The sequence below is a fragment of the Rissa tridactyla genome, chromosome 21, assembly GCF_028500815.1.
Source record: "Rissa tridactyla isolate bRisTri1 chromosome 21, bRisTri1.patW.cur.20221130, whole genome shotgun sequence".
NCBI classification, from domain to species: domain Eukaryota; kingdom Metazoa; phylum Chordata; class Aves; order Charadriiformes; family Laridae; genus Rissa; species Rissa tridactyla.
Window position 1 is genome coordinate 4064517 of NC_071486.1, and position 23490 is coordinate 4088006.

Below are 23490 nucleotides of genomic sequence, written 5' to 3' on the forward strand. Positions count from 1 at the left end.
AGGAACCCCAAAACCACAGTGCCCGTGAGGAACCCCGAAACCGTAGTGCCCGTGAGGAACCCCAATTTTGCCACAGTTCACAGTGCTCCGGAGATCTGCCTTCCCCACAGCTGGAGTGGGGAGGGCTTTGGGCAGGAGGACACCCCCACTTCTTGGCTTTGGGCAGTAGGACACCCCCACTTCTTGGGGTACCCATGCTGCCCTGGCTGGGGGTCCATGCTGCTTGGGGGTGCGAGCACCTCGCTGCCGTGGGGAGGGTCCCACACTGGCTGAGGGGTGCATGTCCTGCCCAGGGGGTCCCCACACGGGGGGGTCCCCATATGCTGTCTGGGGGTGCATACAAAGTCCTGCTCAGGGGGTCCCCCACACTGCCTGGGGGGGGGGGGCACACAGTGCTGCCAGGGGGGTCCCTGGGCTTCCCGGGGGGTCCCCATACTGCCCAGGGGTGCACACGTGGTGCTGCCGGGGGGCGGGGGGGGGGATGTCGGCACAGTGCCTGGGGGTGCACACACCGCCCTGCCTGGGGGGTCCCCACACTGCCTGGGGGTGCACAGACCGCCCTTCCCGGGGTGGGGGGGGGGGGGTGGGGGGGGAGCGGTCCCACACTACCCGGGGATACACGCACGGTTCTGCCCGGGGTGGGGGGGTCCCACACCACCTAGGGGTGCACACACTGCCCTTCCCGAGGGGTCCCCACGCTCCCCGGGGGTGCTCGCACGGTTCTGCCCGAGGGGTGGGGGGGGTGTGTTGTACGGACCCCGCCCGTTGCCTCCCGTCCCCCTTAAGCAGCCGACGGGGCGGGCCGCCACCTTAAGAGAGCCCCTCCCCCGGCGGGCTGGGGCGAGCCCTCCTCGGCTCGGCTCGCCACGGCACGGGTTGCCATGACAAGCATTTTCTCCCGCTAGCTCCGGGACCGCTCCTCCGCCACCACCGCCCCCCCCCCCCCCCCATCCCATGGCCAGCCGTAGGGGCTTCGTCGCCAGCCGGGCGCCGTGGGGGCTGAGCCGGTGAGTGTTTTGTTGGGGGGGGCAGGAGTAGGGTGGGGGTCCTGTGGGTGCTTCTCGGTGGTTGTTTTTTTTTTTTGGGGGGGGGGGGGTGGGCGAAAGCACCGCGCCCACCGCCCCACCCGACGCGGGGGGGGCCCCCCCCGCGTCGGGTGGGGCGGTGGGCGCGGTGCTTTCGCCCACCCCAGTCCCTCCCAGTATGGAGCCCTGCGTGCACTGGGGTGGCTGCACCCAGGTGCAGCAGGTGGGATGGGGGGTGGGTGTGTTTGGGGGGGGGGGGTGCTTGGCGTGGCGGCTCCCCCCCCCCCCCCCCCCGCTATCCCAGGGCTGCCGGGTGGATCCCTGGCGGGGGCGGGATGGTGGGATGCCCGCCGTCCCCCTGCTTTTGGGGGCTGCGAGGCGTGAAGTTCCCCCCACACACACTTCCCGGCATCTGGGGGGTGCGACGGGGGTGCGACACCCATTCCGGTCGTATCCTGCAACTTGTTGCCTGCCCTTGATTGGGGGGGGGGGGGTGTTATTGGGGGGCAGCGTGTTGTGGCGTTGCAGATAGGGGGGTTGGGGGGGGGGGGGGGGATGCAGCCGCCGTGGGTCGGGCTCTGGTGCCTCCATCCATCCCAGGCCACGCTGCAGCTTGGCACTGGTGCCGGAGGGAAGGGCAGAGGCAGCGCAGGCTGGGGGGGGGGGGGGGGGGCGCTAAGGAGGGGGAGCGCCTTGCGGCAGCCCAAGGACAGAGCGGGGAAGGTGCTGCGTGGGTGGCTTTCCCCATCCGTGGGGCGGGGGGGGGGGGGGGGGAATGTGTGTGTGTGTGCTGCTCCCTGACTGGAGTGGGGTGACCCGGGGCGTGGGGGCCGGATCCCGACGCAGGGGTGGGATGGAGGGGTGGGATGGCAGAGCCGCCCGGGGTTTGCCCACGCCACGGCCAGGCACGTCCCCCGTCCCGTCCCCCGCCCCCCCCGCCTTTCCTGTCTGCACCAATCCAGCCGAACAAATTTCACAGCGGAAAACAGGAGTGGTGGTGGTGGGGGAAATAATTAAAAAAAAAAAAAAAAAAAAGGGAAGAAGAAAACCAGAGAGGCTCTGGCCCACATGGCCAGCAGGCAGGAGCTTCTTCCGCCTCCTGCCTCTGCCTCCAGCGCCCTGCCCGCATCCCAGCCCTGCCCGCACCCCGCGTCCGGAGCATCCACCCAGGGACCGGGGTCTTGCCCGGGACGAGCCCCCCGCCGTGGGGGGGGGGGTGGGGGTGTGTATGTATGTGGAGCTGGGTGGTCCCTCCCTGTTTGGCCGGAGGCAAGTGGAGATCTTGCGAGGGGAGGGAGCGGAGGAGGGACAATAGGTTATTGTGCTCTTATCTCTGGAGACCTGAGGTTGGGTGGGGGTTTGGATTGCGAATCTCAAACCAGTGCAGCCTGTTCCTGCCCGTCCACGGGCAGCGCGGCCGGCACCCAGCGAACTGGGCTGGAGGTGAGTGCTCAGAGCTACCCATGAGGGTGTGCAGAGCTGTCCTGGGGTTGGGGGGCACCCTTCTGCGCCCCCACCCCAAATGGGCACCATGTTTCTGCTGTTGGCTGCTCCGGCAGGCAGGGTCTGCGCCTCTGCCTGGCTCCAGACAGTGCCCTCAATCTTTCGCTTCCTTGAGCGCTGAAATGCACCTAAATTATTTAATCATGAGCGAGAGAAGCTGACGCCCCCGCGTTCCGCCAACCCCACCCCGCAGCAGCGTGGGGTTCCTGTCCTGGCTCCACCGGTGTCCTGCGGGCTGTCCCCTCGGATCACCCTCCCTAGGAAATGCCACCTGTCCCCTGGGGATGGCGTGGGCTGGGCGGTGGGGTCAGGGCTGGCTGCAGGTGGAGAGTTGTCCTAGGCTGAATGGAGGGGGCTGGGTGGTCTTGGAGGTCTCCCAAAAGCTACGTGCCCTGTGATCCCCCAAAGCAGTTGACTCGGATATGCGGGTTTTCTGCCCCATGCCAAGGGGGTGCCCGTGCTGGGAGGGTGCAAATGGAGCTGGGAAACACCCAGGGCAGCAGGGCAGAGCTTCCCCATACCTCCTGCTTCCCGGCCCCTCGGGGTGCAGTCTCCATCCCCGTCCCGCCCTGGCCGGTGGTGGGGCCGTGGGTGCTGCCCTCGTGCAAGGGGACGTGCGGGGACGTCTGCAGAGCCTTGGCTCCTTCCCCGCAGGAAAGGAGAGGAGCTGGCTGGCGCTGGGGAGGTGGTGCAAGCGCTGCAGGTAGAGGCTTGAGAGGGTGAAGAAGGGTGGTGTTGGGTGGGTGGTTGGTTGGTTGGGTTGTTGTTTTTTTTTTTTTTTTTTTTTCCGGTTGAGATGGTGACGGAGGGAATTCCCTGCGCTGCTGGCTCTCGTGTGCCGTGGGTCCGGCTCTCGCAGCGCTCTGCGTGCGGACGATCTCTTGCCGTGTGTCGCTGCCGGCTGGAGCATCACCGAGCCTTGCACCCGAGGAGCTGAGACCTCGAAAAGCTGGGACCCGCCGTGCTGGAGCCCCCCGGGGCAGAGGACGGGGCAGGGAGGGGTGAGCCGTCGGGTGGCACAGGTCCTGGGGCAGGGTGAGTAAGAGCAGGGAGGGACTGCTGCTCTTCTCCGCTATTGTTTTGCAGTAGAAAGCGCCGGGGTGGAGCTGTGCCTGGAGTTCCCCCTCTTCCCCGAGGCCTTCCCCGGCTGCCTGCGCTGGGAGATGAGCCTGCTTCTTCCCCACCCGCACCTCGCAGGGGCTGCGTGTGCTCTTCACGCTCACTGCTTCTCTCTTGGGTTGTGGTTTTTTCCCATCTTTCCGTTTGGTTTTTTTGGGGTTTTTTTTGTTGTTTTGTTTGTTTTTTTTTCCTTTCTGCTAGGCCACGAGCGGAGTTTGCCCGCAGTGGTCGCGTACGCCTGTTGCAGCGGTGCTGGCAGGAGCCGGTGGGGGCTTTGCGGGGGGACATGAGGAGCCCGGCGCTGAGCTGCAGCTCTGCAGCAGGGACCTGCTGCCGATGCCTCTGTGCTGCTGCTGCTCCCCGTATCCGCTGCTCCCCGCAGCAGAGCCCGGGGAAGGGCTGGCCGCTGCTCTGGCTTCCTCCTCGCCCGGGGCCCCTCCCTGCCGGGGAACGCTGCACCGCGCTTGGCAAATCACCGCTGCTCTCTGGGTGCCGGAGGAAAAGCCTGGGTTAAGCCCCCGGCGAGGTGTGGGGTGGGGACACCGCTTTGCTCCGGGTGCTGCTGTGCCAGAGATGCGCTGGCTGCAGCAGGGACCAGGCTCTGGGAGCGGGAGCCCGGGGAGGGATGCAGCGGTGGTGCTCGGTGTGACCATGGCAATGGGATGCAGATCTTTAGATGGGGGGGGTGGCGGCCACCGCAGCGCAAAGAGGTGCCACCTCCTCTGGTGTTCCCCAACTCCTGCGTCTCGTTGGGGACTTTTGGGAGTGGATCCAGGCAGGGTGAGGGATGCTGGCCGATGCCTGTTGGCTACCTGGAGCCTTCCTGGGTGGGATGGATGGAGGCAGCGATGTCCTTTCTATTGTACAGGTGGAGAACCAGTGTGTGAAAGAGGAAATAAATTGGTCTGGGTGAGCTGGGAATTTGAACCCATCCCTCTCGCCCTCGTGCTGGGTCCGGGTGGGAGTAAGGACCCGTCCTGTGGTGCTGGTGATGGAGATGCTCTTAGGGGGAAGCAGCTTTGCTGGGGAGAGGGTGGTGCACCTCTCCCCGACCTCCCTGCTCTCAAAATCAGGGTATCAAAGGCCTCCTGCAATGAGCAGTGACCGGCTAGAGGAGGGGGACAGGCAGGTGACAGTACCCTGCCCCTCTCTGCCCAGCGGTGGCCAGCCCAGAGCTCCCTGCTGGGTTTCCCAGTAACACTGGGATTGCGGGTCATGTTTTGGGGTGCGGGTCCAGCCTTGGGGTCCCTCAGTGCAGCCGGAGCCACGTTCCCTGCCACCTCCTGCCAGCGCTTTCTGAGGCCGAACTAATGAAACGTCTGACTTTGATGTTTTAATTAGTTGCTTTTGGCTTTAATGCAGAGGGATAATAGAGTTTCCACGGACTTATAAAACCTGCCCCTCTATTTGTTCATTAGAAAAAGGAAAGGGGGGGGAAAAAAAAAAAGTCAGGCTAACCCTGGGTAGAGAAAGGAAGAAAGCAAATGCTTGAGACATGCGGAGCACATGACAACCTGCTGGTGTGTCACCCACCTAGATGGTGACTCTTTTAAAGCACTAATTAAGCAACTTAGATCCTCGGAGAGCTCTCTGTGAGTAACAGATGAGTTTGGTGTCCTCCTGCGTCTGTGAGCTTCTGGGAGGGGTCTTGGGTTGAAACGTGGGAAGCTGGTGTGCAGTCACGTGCCCCTGGGTGGAGGTCAGGAATCGGGGATGGGGGGGGGTCCGGACCAGGAGCATCCCTCTGCCCACATCTCCTTGGTGGCACAGCGAGGGGCTGGTCCTGCTCTTGCAAGCATGGACAGGCCACCGCTGCCCTGGGAGATGGAGAGGAACGTGGGGACCGTGGTGCGGGCATGGAGTGGGATGCCGAGTGCTCCTGTGCTGGCTTCCAGGGCCGCCTGTGCTTCTGCATCGTGGCATCGAGTCCTAAACGCCGTACGGACCGGGAGGGGCCAGGCTGGGGAAGGGGCACTGCGCAGCTGTGACACCAGCCCTGCATACGGTTCTCAGCCAAAATCCTGCGGCTAACTGGCTCCGGAGCAAGGGAAAGGGCATGGGAAGGCTCATCCCGTCGGGCAGTGCCAAGGGCTGGCTCAGGAGAGCTCAAAATCTCAGCAAACCTGTCCCTCCCCACAGCACGAGGGGCTGTGGTGAGCCCATGGGGACACACCGGTCCCCTAATGCAGGGAGTGGGGCAGTCCCCTGTCCCCCCCACCCACCGCGGGGACCCAAGCTGGGACATGCCGGGTCTCCGGCGTGGGGAATCCTCGCCAGGGCGGCAGAAGCCAAGTCGAAGGCTTGGCCAGTTGTCCGTGTTTTATGCTGACGGGGAAACTTTTCCTTCTACGCTTCCATGGCAGGGATGAGTCGGCAGCTGGGCTGAGCCGAGGCGCCCACAGCCAAAAGGAGCTGAGCGCTGCTGGGATTGTTGGGGACAAGTCTTCTTTTCCCCCCCTTTTTTTTCTTTTATTTTATGTGGTACCGCTGTATTTCCCCCCCGTTAGAGCAGCCGGGGTCTGCGGGGAGCAGCGAGCTGCTGGTGTGCCTGGGCAGAGTGCGGCGCGTAGGAGTCCCTACCCGGAAGAGTTTGTCCGGCGGGGACGGGGAGGGAGGAATCCGATCCCTCCTTTTCCCAGGCTGGGATCCCAGCGCGCTTCGCTTCCCGTGGCCCCCGGCTGGCTCCCGAGCCCCCTGCGTGGGTCTGGCCTCCCGCTCCGTCCCGGCTGGCAGAGGAGGGGACCACGCCACCCATCCTGCGACTCCTCCACGGCCGCTGACATCTCCTCTTTGTCTCAGGCACAGAAAGGTCAGCCCTGCCGAACTCCCCGCGGTCCGTTAAGCAGCCGTAAATATGCCGAGGCCACGGCAGCCGCCAGCTCCTGGGCTGATCCCAGCATCCTCCTCCTCCCTGGGCAGAGGAAGGATTGGTGCCAGGGAATGGATTGGGCTGGTCGGTGATGCCAGCTGGGGGCTGAATCCAGTGCCGCAGAGCCTGGGGGGCGGTGGGGTGGGCTGAGGCCTGAGGCACTCGCTTCAGCAGTGGCAGTGGTAAAAGCGGCACGCCCCGTGCCAAGGGCAAGAGCCGGCAGGGCTGCTCGCGGGCTCCTGCCTTCCCCAGGCTAAAAATAAGCCTCCAGCCCTCACGGTGCTGCCGCTGCTCCTGCCGGGGGGGCCGGGGGTGGGTGGGGGGCTGCAGGGGACCAGGGGGAGCTCAGCCCCGCGCTGCGGTGGCAGGGCCTGCCCGGGAGGTGACGTGACCTTTGCTCTTTGAGCATCGGATCCAGTGATCAGATTTGCAAGGTCCGGGCTCAGATTTCGGACAGAAGGTGTCTGATTTTTCAACCCGCTTTCCCAGGATGCTAATTAAGGACCCTGCTGCGGCAGCTAGAGCTTTACTGTCCCTTCTCCACCCCTCGCTTTCCCCGGGAGGTGCCGATGGCCCCAGCCAGCCCCATGGCATGCCCTCGCCTTTTCTTGCCTTCTTTTTTCCTGCTTGGAAATGCTGATGCTTTGTCTCTCCCTGCTTCAGCCCTCCCGGAGGCTTTGTGGCACGGCATCGCCGCGCTCCGGCTCTTCATCTCTCTTCCCACCTTCTCACCAGCTACTTCAAAGCAACCCCGGGTTGCCGGAGCACTTGGCAGATCTCAAGCTGCTTTTTAACTGGAGATGGGGGAAGCTATTTCCTCGCTCGTGCCATCTCGCAGGCTGTCGCGGGCAGCGAAGGGACATGAGGACGAGTGAGAAGATGGCTCGGTCCTCGAGCATCTTCCCATCTCATCCCCGTTACGTCCCCCAGCTTCATCGTTGGCTCTGCGGGCTGAGCCGGGCTGTACCCTGGGGGTAGGAGGAAGGATGGCTCCAGGCGTGATCTGCTGGCCACGAAATTCAGGGCAGGGTGTCTCCTTTGCTGCGTGAGGCTCCCGGCTCAGCGTGGCACCTCTACAGCCTGCTTGCCGGTCCCGTGTGCCGGCAGAGCCGCCTCGGTGCCGGCTGCGTACAAAACCATTCCGTGACACATCGCTGCAGCTGTGCTGAGCTTCCCCGGGCTTCCCAGCTCCAGAGGGCCTTTCTGCCGGCGCCGGGCTCTCCCGTGGGCACGTGGCTGTGCCGGGAACACAGATCTGGCATGGCATCCGTGATGGGGACAGCCTGGGGGGGTGACCCGGGCTGGGAGGGAGCTCGTGCTCCAGCGTGAACCCGAGTTAAATATTATTCCTGCCTCCGGAGCAGGGAGGCTGGTGCAAGGAGGGAGGGGATTGGTGCAAAGAGGGGGATTGCAGGGAAAGGAGGGCAGGCTGGATTTGCGGCTTGGCGATGCCGGTGGTGGGTAAAGCCAGGCTGACGATGCCCGAGCCGCCGGTGGGATGGGCTGCTGGGCTTGAATTGTACCTCGCCAGGGCCGCATCGCTTGCGACAGTCCCGCTGCTAGAGAACGCGAGGAAAGCTGGAACAAGCCACCTCTTAGGCATTACTCAGTGCAGGGGATTTATCCCGTGTGCGGGCAGAGCTGGCAGAGAAGCCTGACTGCGTTTGCCTGGGGACGCTGGGGGAAGCGGGGGGTGAATCAGCCGCAGGGAGCCGGGAGCAGAGACTTGGCTTGGCTGTGGAGAAGCTGGGAGCAGGGCTCATCTTTCCTGGGTGTCCTGGTGCGGACGTGGCCGTGAGTCACCACATCCTGCTTGGGGAAAGTGCGGGGGGACCCAAAACTTGCGTCGCAGCAGCTGTGCAGGGCGCCGGTGGCCCCAGGGATGGGTCCCGCTGTGCCCACCCCGTTCCCCCGTGGGAGCAGGGCTGTGCTCATCGCCCGAGGATGCGTCTGGAGCCGGGGGGGACCCTTCCCGTAGCCAGAAACCCCCGTGTCCCGGCTGGAGCTGTGAAAGTGTGAAGCTCCTCAGCCTGCATTTTCCAGTGTGACTAGTGCTGGCTATTTTTAGTTGTCCAAATTAAGCTCGCCTAAATGATGTCTTTTGAGGTTTATTTGAGGGAGGAGGCCTGAAGTGGTGTTATTTCCCAAGTGACGAATTGCTCTTACATCTGACCCTGAATGGACTGTCTAAAAAAGAAGGGAAGGACCAAAGCAGCTGACTGTGTGTTTGGGCAGCGTTTCCTCCCCGGAGAGCTGCCGGGCACCCGGAGGTGTTTCCCGAGCGAGCAGGCGATCTCCTGGGAGGAGGAGGAAAGCAAGCAGCCAAGACCCGCTCACCTCCCCGTGGGGAAAAAAAACAACACCCAGCTGTATAACCTCATCCCACTACCTGCTTCGGCATCCCCGAGGATACGCTGTGCCCCCGGGAGCCGGCCTTGCGAACGCCCGGCTGCTCCACGGAGTATTAAATCCGCGGGCGGCTCTTCCCAGGGGCAGCTTGAATTACTCGGCGGGTGCTGGGTGCCAAGCGCAGCCGATGGCGGCTCCGGGAGGAGACGGCAGCTTTGCCGGCTGGAGGAGGAGGAGGCTGGAGCCATGAGTCAGGGTGCTGAGGTGTTGCTCTGTAGGTGCTGCCTGTTTTGGGGGGGCACTCGTCCAGAGGTGATGGAGAGGTGGCTGCCCTGGTACCCAGCGGATGCTCAAGGGCTGGGTGCAGCTGGTCCCCTGGGTGCAGCCCACGGGCCAGGCTCTGGTGAGCCAAAATCCTTCCACAATGTGGTCCGGCTCCGTATCCGCTGCTAAATTCTGTTGTGCTAACTCCTGACCCCGCTGCCTTTCATCTCTTTCCCTTTGTTGCTTCCCTTCTTGATCTTGCTTTCCCACTCTTTCCGTCTCTCCCCATCCGTGCCTGCCATCTGTGGACACGCTCGTCTTCTCTGTGCCTGGTCTCACCTCGCCGGGCACCAGCTCGGGCGTCCCACACCCCCTTTACCCGGGGCTCGGTGCAGGAATGGCCCTTCTTCCTCCTTCCCTTCCTTTCCCCGCAGCATCTGGATGTTTCTCCACAGGGCAGCAGCCGGGGGATCCTCTCGCTCCTGCAGTTGAACGTGAAACGCATCAAATCCTTGCAAGATGTTGCAGATCGGGCTTGTGCAGCACAGGGGGGTATTTGTGCTGTGTGCAGGTGTCCCCCCCGCTCTCCATGGGCAGATGCAGCCTGGAGTGAGGAGGCTGGAGGTGTTTCCTGCCCTGCCTGGCACTCCGTTCAGGGGACTGTCCCTTTTCCCTTTGGAAAGGACAATGAGGGATCCTCCCTTCCTCCTCCCGCTCCCCCGGACGCAGCTGCCTGCGCAGACCGGCCTCGCTGTTTCTCAGCCTCTGAGACCTCGCTGCGCTCCATCCCTGCTTGCGGTCATGGGTTTGGGCAGAGCCATCGCCAGGAAGGGACCCAGAAACGCAGGCAGAGAGGGAAAGGGGCCTCCCCAGATCTCCCCCTCCTCATCCTGGCCCCTTGTCTGGCTGCCTCCCCTCGAGGGGCTGCGTGGGAGCAGAGTGGTCCCCGGGCAGGACAAGCCCACGTGGTGCTGCGGGACCCCAAACGGTGCTGGGGGGACCCCAAACCAAGCAGGTTATCCTGGCAGTGAGACTTTTTGCATTCCCACTGTCTTTGTTACGCAGAGAGCAGAAACGCCTGCCCTGACCCAGCTTGGGGTGAGAGGAGGCTGATGGAGAGGACGATGAAGGACCCTGCTACTGCGGGCTGCCGGGGAAAACGTGGGGGCAGAGGAAAGGGCCCAGAGCCGTGGGAGCAGAGGGGATTACAGCATGCCAAGCGATCCTGGGTATGGTGCCCAGGGCAGGAGGAGGAGGGGGAATCCTGTCCATGCAAAACCCCAGGCACTACGTGGGTTTTGCATTTTTCCGGCTGGGTAACGAGCAGGCTCACCGCAGGCAGCGCGTTCCCCAGCCATGGGCAAGCACGTCTGCCTCCCGTACCCCGGTATCATCCCGGTGCCGGGCTCGGGTGTCACTGGGGAGTTGCTGGGAGCTGGGTCCGGACGCTGGCCGCTCGCTTTATTCCCCATGGATTGCCTTGCTCCGTCTGCCTGCCTGCCGCGCTGCTTACTGCCAACGAAACGCCCCTAACACCCGGATTGCGGCAGTAATCTCTGCCCTATCGCTGCTAAAGCTGCTATTATCCCCAGATTAGCGCTGGTGCTTAGATACCCACCTGTATAAATGCCGGTGATAGGCAGGGGCTGTTATAAGGCCTCCCACAGCTCCTGCGCCTCCAGGTCCAGCCAGTACAAAGTGGCTGGTGTCCGGCGGTCACCTCGGGTGACCCCGGGGCCGTGCCGGCCTCGGCTGTGCCATGCGGGGCGGGTTTGTTCCTCTCGCTTGGAGGCTGGGCAAAGGCTGCAGGGTTTCAGGGCTGGCTCTGCGCTAGCTGGGGGCATCTCTTGCTGGGGTGGGGGGGTACCAGGTGGTGTGAGTCCCCCCGGCTCCATGCGCTGGGGTGTCCTTGTCCCCGTTGCATCTTGTCCCAGCTCTGCAGTGAGTGTCTCTGAGTTCAACCCAAGCTTGGGACTCAGGGCATCGTTGGAGGTTCGACAGCAGGCTTTTTGGTTTTGGGAGGGGGGACCTGCAGGCTGCCCTCCCCCAGCGCCATAAGGTGCCATTTATGGGCACAAAGGACACGTGCGGTGGCAAATCCCAGGATGTGGGTCAACACCGGAGGGGCTGGAAGGCAGCGTCCCACCTGGCGGGATGCAGGAGGTGGGAGCCTCGCCAGTGGCTTCGTGCTGGCACTTGAGGAAAGGGACATCCCAGTTTCTCTGGGTTACTGGTGCAGCTGGGAGCCTCTGGGGCGTTGCCCGAAGCGCGGAGGGAGGGAGCGCGTGGGGTTTGAGACGCTGCATAAACAGGATGGCAGGTCAGGACGGTGCCGGGCGCCCGGGGCACAAAGGTGTGTGTGTGCGTGGAGGTGGGGACGGGGCAGCGCCGGGAACGGCGGTGCCCAGCACACCGGGCCTCCGCCACCGACCGGATGGGGCTGGCAGCGGCGTAGCAGCAGGTCCGGTCCGATTTTGGGGTGCGGAGGGGATGGTCCCCAGCCGGCGTTGGGAGCGGAGCATGCGGCGCCCGCGAGGATGTCGGTGATGGTGATGGCGGCACCGAGCGATGCAGCAAACCCCGCGGCGGGGGGGTAAGCCAGCCTCTCCCAAAGGGCTCAGCCTAGGTAGGGCGACTTTTATATGTGCTGGTGCTTAATTTAAGCACGTTAACCATTTTAAAATGCATTGACACCTAGTGTAGGCTGAGGACCGAATAACGCCGGGAATGTGTTCGCTGGCTGTGGATTACCTTGGGGCTGTGGCTGGCGCTTGTGGGAAGCGCAGCTCTAACTAAGAGGCTTTGAAGAGCAGATCGGGTGCGTGTTTTACCCCCGCTCCCGCACCCCTCCTGCCCTGGCCGGGCTGGGGATGCTGGGGAAGGGGATGCCCCCGAGGCAGCGGGATGCAGCCACGTGTGGGTGGGAGAGCCGGGGCTGCTGTGTCGGAGCGGGGTGAGGACCGGGTGCTGTGTGGGTCACCCCTCGCGTGGGGTGGGTGCCCGAGATGGGTGTCCCTTCGCCCGCAGCCTCTCCCCACCACCACGGCTGCTGGCTCCTGCACCGTGCCGGCGTGCCGCTCTCCTCCCTGGCATTTCACATCCCCCAGCCCTGTTCCTCTCTGCGTGTGCAGCTTTACTTTACTATTTTTTATTTTTTTCCCAGAAGATTGCTGCTATTTACTTCAATAACCGGTTCTCCAGCCGCGGGATGCATGGGGCAGTGGGGGCCGGGGGACCCCAGGAGGCTCGTGGGGGGCCGGGGGTGTTACATGCACCCTCCCGTGGCATTCTGCCTTATCCCAGCAGCTGGCTCCGATTAGCTTTTCCTTCCTGTGCCCCTCCCCGTGCTCTCCTGGCCCATCTGGCTCTCCCCTCTTATTTATTGGTACATATTTTCCAGGCTCTGATTTGCCTCTTCGGCAAAGCTGCCGCTCTGCCCAGATTTGATCTCCCGATGATATCACGGACTTTGCTCTGCAAGGGTCTAATTTGGTGCCCGGGATGCAGGCTTTCTTCCCTCGTATAAATATTGCCTTTCGGTCTTCTGCGTCTCTCCCGCTCTCCCTCCCTCCCTTTAATTAGACTTCTTACTGCATGGAACAGTTTGCAGTTATATATGGAAAACAGCCTACACTTTCCCAGGAGCGGGGCATGTCGGGAAGGGAAACGGCAAGCAGCCGGCGCGCTCTCCCTGGGAGCGCGTGTGTTTTTCCTATCGCAGACACGCTTTTGCCGGCTTTATTTTTTAACCCTTTGGGGTGGGGAGGGGGCACGCAGGCCCCCTGGTTGCTGCTTATTCTTCTTTACCTGGAAAATCCCCTCTCCGCTTGGACTTCTAAATGGAAAAATATGGATTTGGCGCCGGTGTGGTCCGGCGCGGAGGATACCTGCTAACTGGGATGGGAGAAGTTATCCGGTGCCCGGCACGCCGTCTGTCTGGGATGTGATCCGGAGCGGGACTGCGTGGGAGCCCTCGGAGCCGAGACGGTCAGGAGCTGCGGGTGCCGGAGCTGGGAGCACCCATCGCGTCCCCCTTGCTCGCGGGGTGAAGGGTGGCAGGAGGGACATTTCTGTCCCCAGCCCTTCACCGTGTCCCCAGGGCTGCTGCCAGCCTCGGGGTCAGGATCTGAGCATTGGGTCATCCCTCCTGCTGTCCCAGCCCACTCCGGGGGTGGCTGGACTTTCTGGGGTTCCCTTTCTTCCTCCCCACTTTGGGGGACCCCCCGTTCACCAGGTGGGTCATGCAACCGAGCAAACGACCGATTTATTTTTATTTTTTTTCCCCCATGGTGTCAAACAAGCTCCACTTCCCCTGCCTCAGTTTCCCTCGCTGTGAACGAGAGGGCTTGGGTTGGTTGGTTTGGGTTTGGTTTTTTTTGTTGTTGTTGTTGTTGTGTTTTGTGGGTTTTTTTTGTTTTTTTTTTATTATTGCTGCTATTTTGCTTTTTGCACGGGCTTTTTCTCTGCACCGAGGGGGGCAGGAGGAAGCGGCTTATCGCGGTGCTCTGGCAGAAAAGGTTAGTGCTGCGTTCACCCAGATGCTTCTTTGGGTCTCGGGGTGCTGCGGGGCACCCCGGGCAGCATCCGCTGCCCGGGGTGCCCCGCAGCCCCCCGAGACCCAAGGGCTTAACCTCTCCTCCTGGCTTCCAGGAGCAGCAGATGCCTCTCCCAGCTGCTGCTGGGAGGAAGTGACGGGACCTATTTTAAGCCCCCGGGGATCTTCAGGGTAGGAATCCCCTGTCCCTGTGTAATACTGCTAAAAATATCGCGGCTGTACCCATGCGTCCCGGCCGATAGCTCTCTTGTTCTCTGGGTGTTGTTTTGCTTGCGAGACTCCCTCGTGTTCTGTAGGTCGGTTCTTGCCTGCTGGTTTTTACTTTGTTTTAAGCGAAGCTGTTCATTCACCGCCTGAATAAGATGTAGAAAGGTGGGAGTCGGGACTGCCGGGCTGGGAAAGGGATGACGCCGTGCTCAGGTGCGTTGCTGCCTCAGTTTCCCCATCTCCCCAGGCGGAGGGATGTGCAGGGAACTGATTCCTGCTCCCACTGGAAAGCATCTGTGCCCGGCACTCATGGGCTGCCCCGTCCCGTGGGCAGGCGCAGGAGTGATGGGGATGGCTGAATGCACTGGGGCTGAGCCCCCACCACCACCACCACCCCCCGGAGCATCCCTGCCTCTCCCTTTGCTCCCCCAGCAGGATGCTGGGCTGGCAGCGAGGGCTGCGGGTGAGCTGGGTCAGGCTCGGCTCTGCCTGAGCTCCTGCCAAAGCGCCAGCGTCCTCTGGCCGTGCCTCTGCCCCGGGAACCGCTCCTGAGCTCTGTGGAGCAGAGAGCGCCCATCCCTCGAGGCAGGGCTCTTGGTTCCCCCCCACTAGCCCCCACCGTCTTCTGCGGGAATCTTGGGTTTTAATCCTGCCCTCGTGGTCCGGACCCTCTCCTCCGGCCGCCTGGCTGCCACAGATGGCTGCTCCCAGCCACGCTCCGCGCATCAACCCTTCCACTCCCCAGGGACCAGCTGGGAAAGCCCCGGCCTCCCAGCATCCACGTGCCATGCGGGAGGTGGGCAAACTGTGCGGGATGGAGCGTCTGCCTGGGAATGGGACCTCCAGGTCCTCACCCCCTCCCACGGGGTCGTCGGGGTCATCTGCCTTCTGCAATAGGGCGCCAAGACCCGTGGGCAGCCAGGCGTGCCGCGAACTGGGAGGATCCAGGTTGGTCTGAGCGCAGGGTATTGGGATGCGACCGCTGCTCGGCGTCCATCCTGGGAGTGGTGGTGCTTGGGAGCTTGGGAGATGGAGCCCCTCGTTTGCTGCCTGATTTCTACCATCTCCTCCTGCTCCCCGCTTTCGAGTCAGTCGAATCCCAAACCTTTCCCTCCGCCGCTTTGGACTCGCTCGTTTGCTTTCGGCTGTAAACCAGCATGAAGTTCGTGGTGGGGCTGAAGCACGGGAGGAGCGGTGAGCAGAGAGGCAGTGGGGGGGCAGCGTGGTGGGAGCTGCCTGCCCCAGACCCCTCCCCGCTGGGGCATTGCAAAACAGATTCAACTGGAGGGGGTAAAAAAAAAAAAAAAAGAGCTGGAGTAAAGAATTGCCCAATAAGTGCCAGCTGATGCCTTATTGCCCGGTGGCGGGTGCCTGTGCTCCGGGAGGAACCCGTTTCCCAGTGCGAGGGAGAAGGGGTGGATGAAGCCTCACGCTGGGGTCCAGCACAGCCCCCCCCGGGTCTGGCAGCACCGGGCGCCCCGGGGCTCTGCAATGTGCCTGGTCACTGGCCGCCTGTGCCATCGGGGAGGTGCCCGGCGCTGGTGAAGGGGTGGCAGGAGGGGATGCCGTGCCCTTCCTTCCGAAAGCTGAAGGCAACAGGTATTTGCTGGTGCAGAGGAGCCTGGGGTTTGCCCTCTGCCTGCTCCAGCATTCCTGCGCCGGCTGTGCTACCTTGTAAAGCACAAAAGAATAATGAGAGGAGCTGGGGTGATTTAGTGCAGGCGCCGGGAGAGAAATACCAAGGCCTTAGATGGAAACATTCCCCTTGACAGCTCGCCTGGAGACTCCCTCCTTTTTCTTTTTCTTTTTTTTTTTTTCCCACCCCCCCCCTGAAATTCCTGGGCCGCTGCACCCTGCGGCAAGGGGAAACCCGGGGGCGCGGGCAGATTCCTGAGCCCCCGGCACCAAGGCTTCAGCTGCCGGTGGTTTTTAGGCTTTTGCACATGCATGTGTTATGCCAGGGCTCAGGCAGCGGGAGCCGGGGGCTGCCCTGGCCCCTGGGCTAGCAGCGGGCTCAGGGCAGCAGGTTTTGGGGAGCCACGTCACGGATCGCTGCATCCACGCTTGTTCCACGCCTCCGCAGCGCGCCCGGTGCTCTCCTGCCTCCAGCCTCTTCCCTGCCTTTCGCAAGAGCTAATTGCTGCCTTGGGCATGCAAAAAAAAAAAAAAAAAACCCAAAAAAAAAAAAGCCAACAGTTTTCCTACCTTCGTTAACGGGAGGCGAACTGCTAGCGAAAAACCAAGCCACGGCAGCTGTAATTAGTGGGCTGACGGCAGGCGCTCGCATTCCCTATGGAGTGGCCTGCAAAGGGAGATGTACTTTCGGAGAAGGTCACCTCTGCCTGCCTTTCACGTAACCTTGGCCCCTGGCGCGTGGCTCAGAGCTGCCATCCTTCCTTTTGGTCCCCACAGCCTGCTGGGAGGCAGGAGAGGAGGAGGATGGTGCCACGGTGAAACGCTGCCCGGGGTGGGGTGATGCTCCGGTCCCTTCCCCATCCCACCGTCGCTTCAGTGCCGGTGTCCGTGTGTCGTCCCCCTGCGTGGGGACGAGTGTGCAAACCCGGCCCGGGGGGGGGGTCACCGCTTGTTTGGGGACAACAGCCCTGACCTGTACCCTTGCACGTGGCAGCCCTGGGTGCGCGCGCTGGCGGTCGCCGTGCACCGGGAGCGCGCCACGCGCGGTCACTGCCCTCTTGGCACCCGAGCGAGCGCTTGCCCCGCTCCTGTCAGCGGGGAAGCGTGTGCCTCGGCGGAGATGTGTGGGAGAAATACTACGGGCTCTGCCGTCCGTGGGCTGCTGCAATTCATGCTCTGGCGGCAGGGGCGGGCGGGGAGCTGGTGGCGGTGACATCTCGGGGCCAGCAGCTCCTTCCCGCGCCTCTGACAACGCGTGTCACTCCGAGCCAGCGACCACGCGTGACAGCGTTACACGTTGCCTACGGTAACTGGGTGCTTTTTGTGTGTGTGTGTGTGTGTCCCCACCCTCGCGTCCCCTCCAGCGTCCCAGCTCGCAGACGGTGAGGTGCGTAGGAGTCGGCACCGCGTGGGAGTTGGGGGAATTTTAACTCGCCGCGTTGCGGAGCTGCCGCTGCGCCTGCGGGGCCGGCGGTTCTCCCCGCGGGGATGCGGGAGGAGAAGATGCTGCCTTTTCCCGGGGGGCTGCCGCGGGGGTGGGTTAGCGTAGGAGAAGCCCCGAGCTCCTCCTGACCCCGTGGCAAATTTCCACTGGAGCCGCTGTTCCCTGCGCTGGCAACCTCCATCCCTGCACTGGCAACCAGGTCACTTCTGCACCGTGACTCGGTTTCCCCTGGCACGGTGTCGCTGCTGCTGAGCTCTGCCGGGGCTGTGCAAGGCCCCAGCGTTTCCTGGGCGTTTTGCTGGCTCCTTTTCCAGCTGCAGTGCCCCCGGGGGGACACATTTAGTCCCCCCAACTCTCGCAAGATGAAGGCCGGGAGCTTCTTCTCCCTCCATAGTGCAAGGGAAATGAGAGGGTCTCACAGTTGTTGGGGTTTTCCCCATCCCAGGATTTTGGCTCTTGCGTTTACCCGTCCCTGCGTGCAGCACCCTGGGGTGCGGCGGCTGTGGGGTGGGTGTTGCTGCGTGTTTCCCGCTGGGGTGGCCCCACCGGGGAGGGAAATGCCACCGTCCCCTCCCCTGGGGTGCCACGCAGCCCGCCCCGAGCAAAGGAAGCGGATGCCGTGGTGGGAGGAGGTGCCAGCGAGGAGGTAACGTCCCGTGGGTGACGCAGGTGCCTGCCCGGGGGAGCCCCGGCGGGGGACCATGTCTGGTCTGGGCACCCAGGGCTGGGGGAAGGAGCGAGGAGAGGTGGGTGCTGGCGATACTGGGGGAAGAGGGACAGATCCTGCTCCCTCGCTGCTGCCGCAGGGTGCCGTGAGTGGAGCACGTGGCTGGAGAAGTCTGTCCGGGGTATTTCAGGCTGGTGGTCTTCCCCCTGGCCTCTCCCACCCTCCCCTGCTCGGGGCACGGACCCTCTGCGTGATGTCGGGGTGGAGGACGCAGGTTCCCGCGCGGTGACCGTTGCCGCTCGCTCTAACGGCTGTGATCCTGCGCCTCCTCCCTTTTTGGCCGCGAGTGAGCGCTTGGTCCCGAGAGTGAAAATCTTCCCTGGGGGGCACCAGGGGGCTGCGGGCTGCACCCCTGCCCCTCGGGAACCAGCCCTAGCCCTCCGGAGCGTGCGGTTTGCCGCTCGGAGTCACCGTCTCGGCTCCTTCCAAACCCGTCTCTCTCCCGAGGGGGTGATAATGGCCGGCAGCTCGCCGGGTGTCCCCTCGGGGTGCCCTCCCTGGGGTGCTCCGGCTGTTTGGCGCGGGAGGGGTTAAGCGCGCGGCCAGCGAGCGGGGAGCTTGCCATGGGTGTTGCTGAGAACAAGGGAGCGTGCCTGCGTCCTGCCATCTGCACATTGCGATTTGGTGAGTGTGCAGGGGAGGGGCCCGATCCCCCGGGTGCCCCCTGCTTCATGGGGAGAGGGGGGGTGGCTCCCCTGCCGCACAGGGTGGGAGGCGGAGGAGTTCCGGGGTGGGGGGGGAAGCTCTGTTGCTGCTCAAAATCCACCAGGCATCGGCGTTGCTGTGGCCTGGGGACCACTTCTTGTTCCACATTGCCCTGGGCACGTCACTTCGTCTTGGTTGTGCCTCCACCGTGGGAGACGGACCCAGCTCAGCCCCGGCAGACACTGGGGTGGGGAGTTGCACCCTCCCCATGCCCCCCACCCTTGCCAAGAGCAGCGTCTGCCCAAGGCTCTCGTCTCTGTCGGAATTGGGCAGGGTGTGTTGTCCAAAGGTCCTGGTGCAGGGAGCCCTGCGCGCTCCCTGGCATCTCCCTGCGCGCTTGCTCCTTCCCCGCTGCGATGGCTGCCTGGTGGGGTCCCTTCCCCTCCCAAAACACCCTCCGTCAGTGGCAGCACTTAACATGTCTCTCCTGGTGATTTTTCTCACCAGATGTAGCCATTCCAACAGCTTTTCGGCTCCCTGTCCCGTTAGAGCATCGCTCCCACATGGGACCGCAGCAGCCAGCGGCGGGTGCTGCGTGGTGGTGGGATCCGCGCGGAGGGAAGGAGAGCTGGGAGAGCTGCGTGGTCTCTCCCGGGACGTTTCCCAGTGAGCAGGCACTGAAAGGTGCTTCAGGCCCATTTTTCTGCTTTAATTAATTAGTTGGGCTTTTGGAGCCCGTGTGTCCGTCCGGAGAGTCGGTCTGTCCGTGCGGCTGTGCTGCGGGGCTCGGCGCAGCCTCTCCACTGGGCACGGAGCTCAGCTTTTAATTTCCAAAGAGAAAAATCTTAAACCCAGGCCAGGAAGGGTAATCTTGGGGGTTGGTTGGTTAGTGGTTGCTTTTTTTTTTGCCTTTTTTTTTTTTTTTTTAATTTTCTTCTCTCCCCACTTGGCAACATAAACAGCATCCCTGACAGCTTTACATTGAGTTTGCCATGGCAACCTACAGCAGCCGAGGGTTTGCAATACCCCAGCCCCGAAGCGGGAGGAGGAGACGGACCCCGGTGGGTGCTGCCCGAGGGGAGGATGGTCCCCGAGCGCGCGGGGCTGGGATGCGGGCAGACAGATGCTTAGGGAACGTGACAAACTTTGATCCAAATGGCCTGAGGTTTGCTCGATGGGCCTGATCCTGCCCTGCCGTCCTGGTGGGGTTTGTGGCTCTGGGTAGGGGAGGCGATGGCTGATGTTGCTCTTCCTCGGCACGATGCTGGGTGGTGGGAGTTGCCCAGGCTGGAGCGAGATGCAGCGGGAGCTGAGCCGAGGTGTGGATTTCACCCTCCTTTGTGGGGGATTTAAAAAAAAAAAAACCAAAAAAACCCAAAAAAAAAAAACAAAAAAACAACCTCTTGAGCTTGGTCAGGGCTTGCTCCGTCTCTGCTCATCTGCCGGGGTGGTGCTCATGTCTGCCTGCTGGGATTTGGTCGGAGGGCGCGGAGCTGGGCAGGGAGGATCCGTGCTCTTGCCCGGTGGCCCAGCAATAGCTGCTCGTGTGCCGGCTGCTGGTGCCGTGGGCTGTGCCGCTGGCGTCGCAGCCACGCCGCTCATGGCTTGGCTGAAGGTGTCACGTGTGGCATGTCCAGTTGATTTTTATTTTTTTTAATTTTTTTTTTTTCCCCCTCATCCGTCTCTGAGCAACCCAATTTCTTCTCCCCCTATGCTTAAAAGCCAGAGGGTGCCTTTCCTTGTGCCAGCAGCGCCCAGAGGGCTGCTCCAGCCCCGGCGCTGGCCTGCGGCCGCTCTCCCCAGCCAGGACGGAGGTGTAACGCAGCCGTTTATTATTCTGGGCAGGTTTGTCTGCAGCACCACATCGGCTTCACCGCTCCTCGCCAGCCGCTCCCTCCTTCCCGGAGCGTGCACGTTCCTTCCCCCGGGTCGAGAGGGTCCGTGTCCTTCGCCACTGCCACCCCCCAAACTCCTCCTCGTCTGCAGCTCCCCTTGTCCGGCTCGGGGATGCTCTCTGGGAGGTGACGCAGCACCGCCGGTGCCTCGGGGGGGTCCCGTGCAGCCGGTTCCCGCGCAGGGCAGGGTGTTGGTGCTCCCGGTCAGGCTCTCCCATTTGTGATCTGTTTTCTTGCCCTACGTGCCAGGGGGACCCTCGGGGAGCACTTCTTCCTCTTCAGCACCTGGGGGCTCTGGAAATGAATTATTAGAGTTAGGGACAGCCTGCTGGATGCTGCTGGAGTCATTAGGAGCTCGTTAGAGCGTTAGCTGTTGGGGGAGCCTAATGGATCCTTCCCAGCCTGGCCAAGGAGCGCGGGAGCCTGTCCTGTGCCGGTGGGATGGGGCAGAGATGGGGGAGGAACGGGTCTCTGACCCCAAAGTGGGGCTGAAAGAGGATGCTCAAAGCAGATGTCAAGAGCTTTTCCCCGCCACGGTCCCTCCTTTCTTCGTGACCGGCGGAGCGAGTCCCTGGAGCTGACGCTGCCGGAGGGAAGGTGCCTTGTGGCTGGGCACAGGCTGGTGATGATCGGTGCCCCATGGGCTCCTTCAGGGGTAATTACGGACTAGGCCGTTACAGTATTAATTAACTGTCTTTCTCTTAACCTCTGAGCTCTCCTCAGAAGATGCTAGTTGCTATGAAAGGGGAAAAAAAATTAGCATGTTGAGGTGGGGGGAATTATCTGTTTTTCCTCTTGATCAGCAGGAGTCTATTTAATTGGAGCTGCCGTCTCCTCCCTCCCGCTGCCAGCAGCTTTCGTGCCTTTAAATGATAGATGAGCTCGGCTCCCCGAGGAGCAGCGGGGTGACCGGACTGGGCATGGACATGGTGCTGGTGCCCCAGCTGCTGCTGGTGGTCTCCGCTTGAAGGGGCAGCGGCAAAGTTCTGTCCCCAGGGTGTGAGTTTGGCTGCCCCTGAAGCTGCAGCGATGCTTTGGGGGGGGAACATGTTCCTGTGCTCCCCATCCCTTTGCTGCCCATGGATGGAGCCCTCCCGTGGTGGCGTCATCCCTGGTGTTCCTGAGGTTCAGTTGGTGCCTGTTACCTCCTGATAACGCCAGGAGCTGCCCTGGGCGTTGCTGGCAGGGAGGGGAGCTGCTCGCAGGGGCCAGGGTGTGCGTTGGGCGTGTGGGGAGGGATGATATGCTTTTGGGGGGGCTTGCTGCCCCAGGGGTTGCAAAGCCGGTGTGACCGGGGCTGGAATCAGGATCGTTTGCTGTGGGGTGATGCTAGGACAGCCCCATGATGGTCTGGAGCCCGTCTGTTGTTGGGTTTGCGAGGGCTGGTGCATCGTTGGGTGCCTTCCCTCCTTCCTCCTGTTCTCATCTGGCTGCTTGGCATCTCTGGCCACTTGCTCTGCCACCTCTGGACCTCTGTCTCGGTGCTGATGCTGCCTATGTGGCCATTCCCCTATTCATTTATATTGCTTCTGCAAAGGCTTTATTTTCTCTCCGTAAAGAGCCTCTCTTGCAGGCTCTTCACCTCTGTAGTGCTGGAGAGGTGTCTGGCAGCATCGCTGCTGGCACCTGAGCCCGGGAGCGGAGCTGGAGACCACTTTGGGCGAGAGAAAGCCCTTTCCCTCTCCAGCCCATGCCACCCCCCCTGCTCCCTCCATGTCCCTGGCGCCCGTCCTCTCTGCCCGGGATGCTAGCGGGGGATCCCAAACCCCTGGGGAAGGGGGGCTGTGGGATGCTCGTGGTCTCTGCCTGGCCACACTGCTCTGGTCTCGCTGGTTGAAGCGGTTTTGGGGCGCTGAGAGCCGAGGCTGAGCCCTGCTTGCTGCCTTCAACGGGATGGCGCCAGAACTTGCGAGCAGAATACAGAGGGCTTCCTGCGACACGGCCCGAAAGGGTCATTAATGCAAAAGCCTCTTCATTTTAGAGGAGCGCGCAGGTTTTAGTAGCTTCTCTGGTTCCTGCTGAGTCTCTCCGCTGATTAAAAGTCAGCTTTTAAAGTCTGCCGTCCGGTGCCGGCTCGCTCGGAGGGATGCTTCTGCTTACCTGTTGGCAGCACGGTAAAGCCGACGCTCCCGCCCTGGGACGGCAGCCTGCAGAGGAAGCAGCTGTTTTCCACTGCCGAGATGTATTTTTAAACCAAACTGAATGGGAGTGTTTTTCTGGGCCGGGCAGATGGGGGTTGAGCGAAGAACCACCTGGGCGCCCTTCCTGCCCTGCCCCGCGCGCTGCCGGAGCTGCTGCCGCCGCCGGTTTTTCCCTGCGGCATGGCCGAGCACCCATGAAATGCCCCCTGCTGAGCCCATCTGAGCCCCCTGCAGGGTCAACTTCTGCTTGTTCAGGTTTTTTTTTAGTCAAATCATGCTGACCCCTTGTGCTGGGTGAACAAGCCGGCACCTCCAAACCATGTTATTTCTGGTGGGTGCCCACCCTTGGGTGCTGTTGCTCCCCCTCGCCCATCCTGTGGGGCACGTGCATTTATTAGCAGACCTTCTAATGCCGGTATTTTTGTTTCCCATCCTTGTTTTTGCAGCTCCAGTTGCTGTGGTATCCAGGGAGCCCTCCTCCTTCTGCGGGAGATGCACGCTGGTCGTTGCTAAGGTCGCCTCCGCGGTAACATGCACATCCTGTTTACACCTTTATCTGGAGAAGTTGGGCTCGGTTAGAGGCACCCGCTTCACCCGGGCAGCCCCCAGGGAAGGGGCCGCCCCAAGCATCCCCCCGCCGGACCCGCCAGGGAGCGTGCTACAGGAGCCGCGAGCCGGCGTCACCGCCACTGCGCCGGCAAGATGACGAACAACGTGGCCGACCACCACCCCGGGAACTCGGTTGCCGAAGGCAACCATGAAGGGGACTTTGGTTGCTCCGTGCTGGAGCTCAGGAACCTCATGGAGCTGAGGAGCGCTGAGGCAGTTGCCCGGCTCAATGACTCCTACGGTGGCGTGCAGAATGTCTGCAAGAGGTTGAAGACGTCGCCAGTTGAAGGTAAGTGGCCGTCCTGTGGTCAGCAAGGTGGGACCACCCGCTCGCGTCGGACCGGTGCCTTGGGGTTGGGGCCATGCAAGGTTCAAGGCGGTGGCTGGAGGGTGGTGGCTCAAATAGCTCTCATGGCTGAGCTCCGAGCATCGTCCCGTTGCTTCCATCGCAAGCCTGGTGGGAGATGGCTCCCTGCGTCTTAATAAAATGATCGTTTAGGGTA

General features: G+C 62.6%; 1 protein-coding gene across 15 annotated transcripts in view; it reads left to right on the forward strand.

Moving 5' to 3' along the window:
• Positions 1-848: 848 nt before the first annotated feature.
• Positions 849-23490, forward strand: part of ATP2B4 (ATPase plasma membrane Ca2+ transporting 4) — a 52091-nt gene continuing 29449 nt past the window's right edge. For 6 of the 15 annotated variants that reach the window (XM_054181212.1, XM_054181197.1, XM_054181208.1 and 3 more), the window contains exons 1-2: positions 849-1007; positions 22825-23276. In XM_054181212.1, coding sequence (XP_054037187.1) covers positions 23081-23276 — 196 coding nt within the window. In that variant the 5' untranslated portion in view covers positions 849-1007; positions 22825-23080. The other 9 variants (XM_054181199.1, XM_054181204.1, XM_054181202.1 and 6 more) reach the window with 9 other exon arrangements.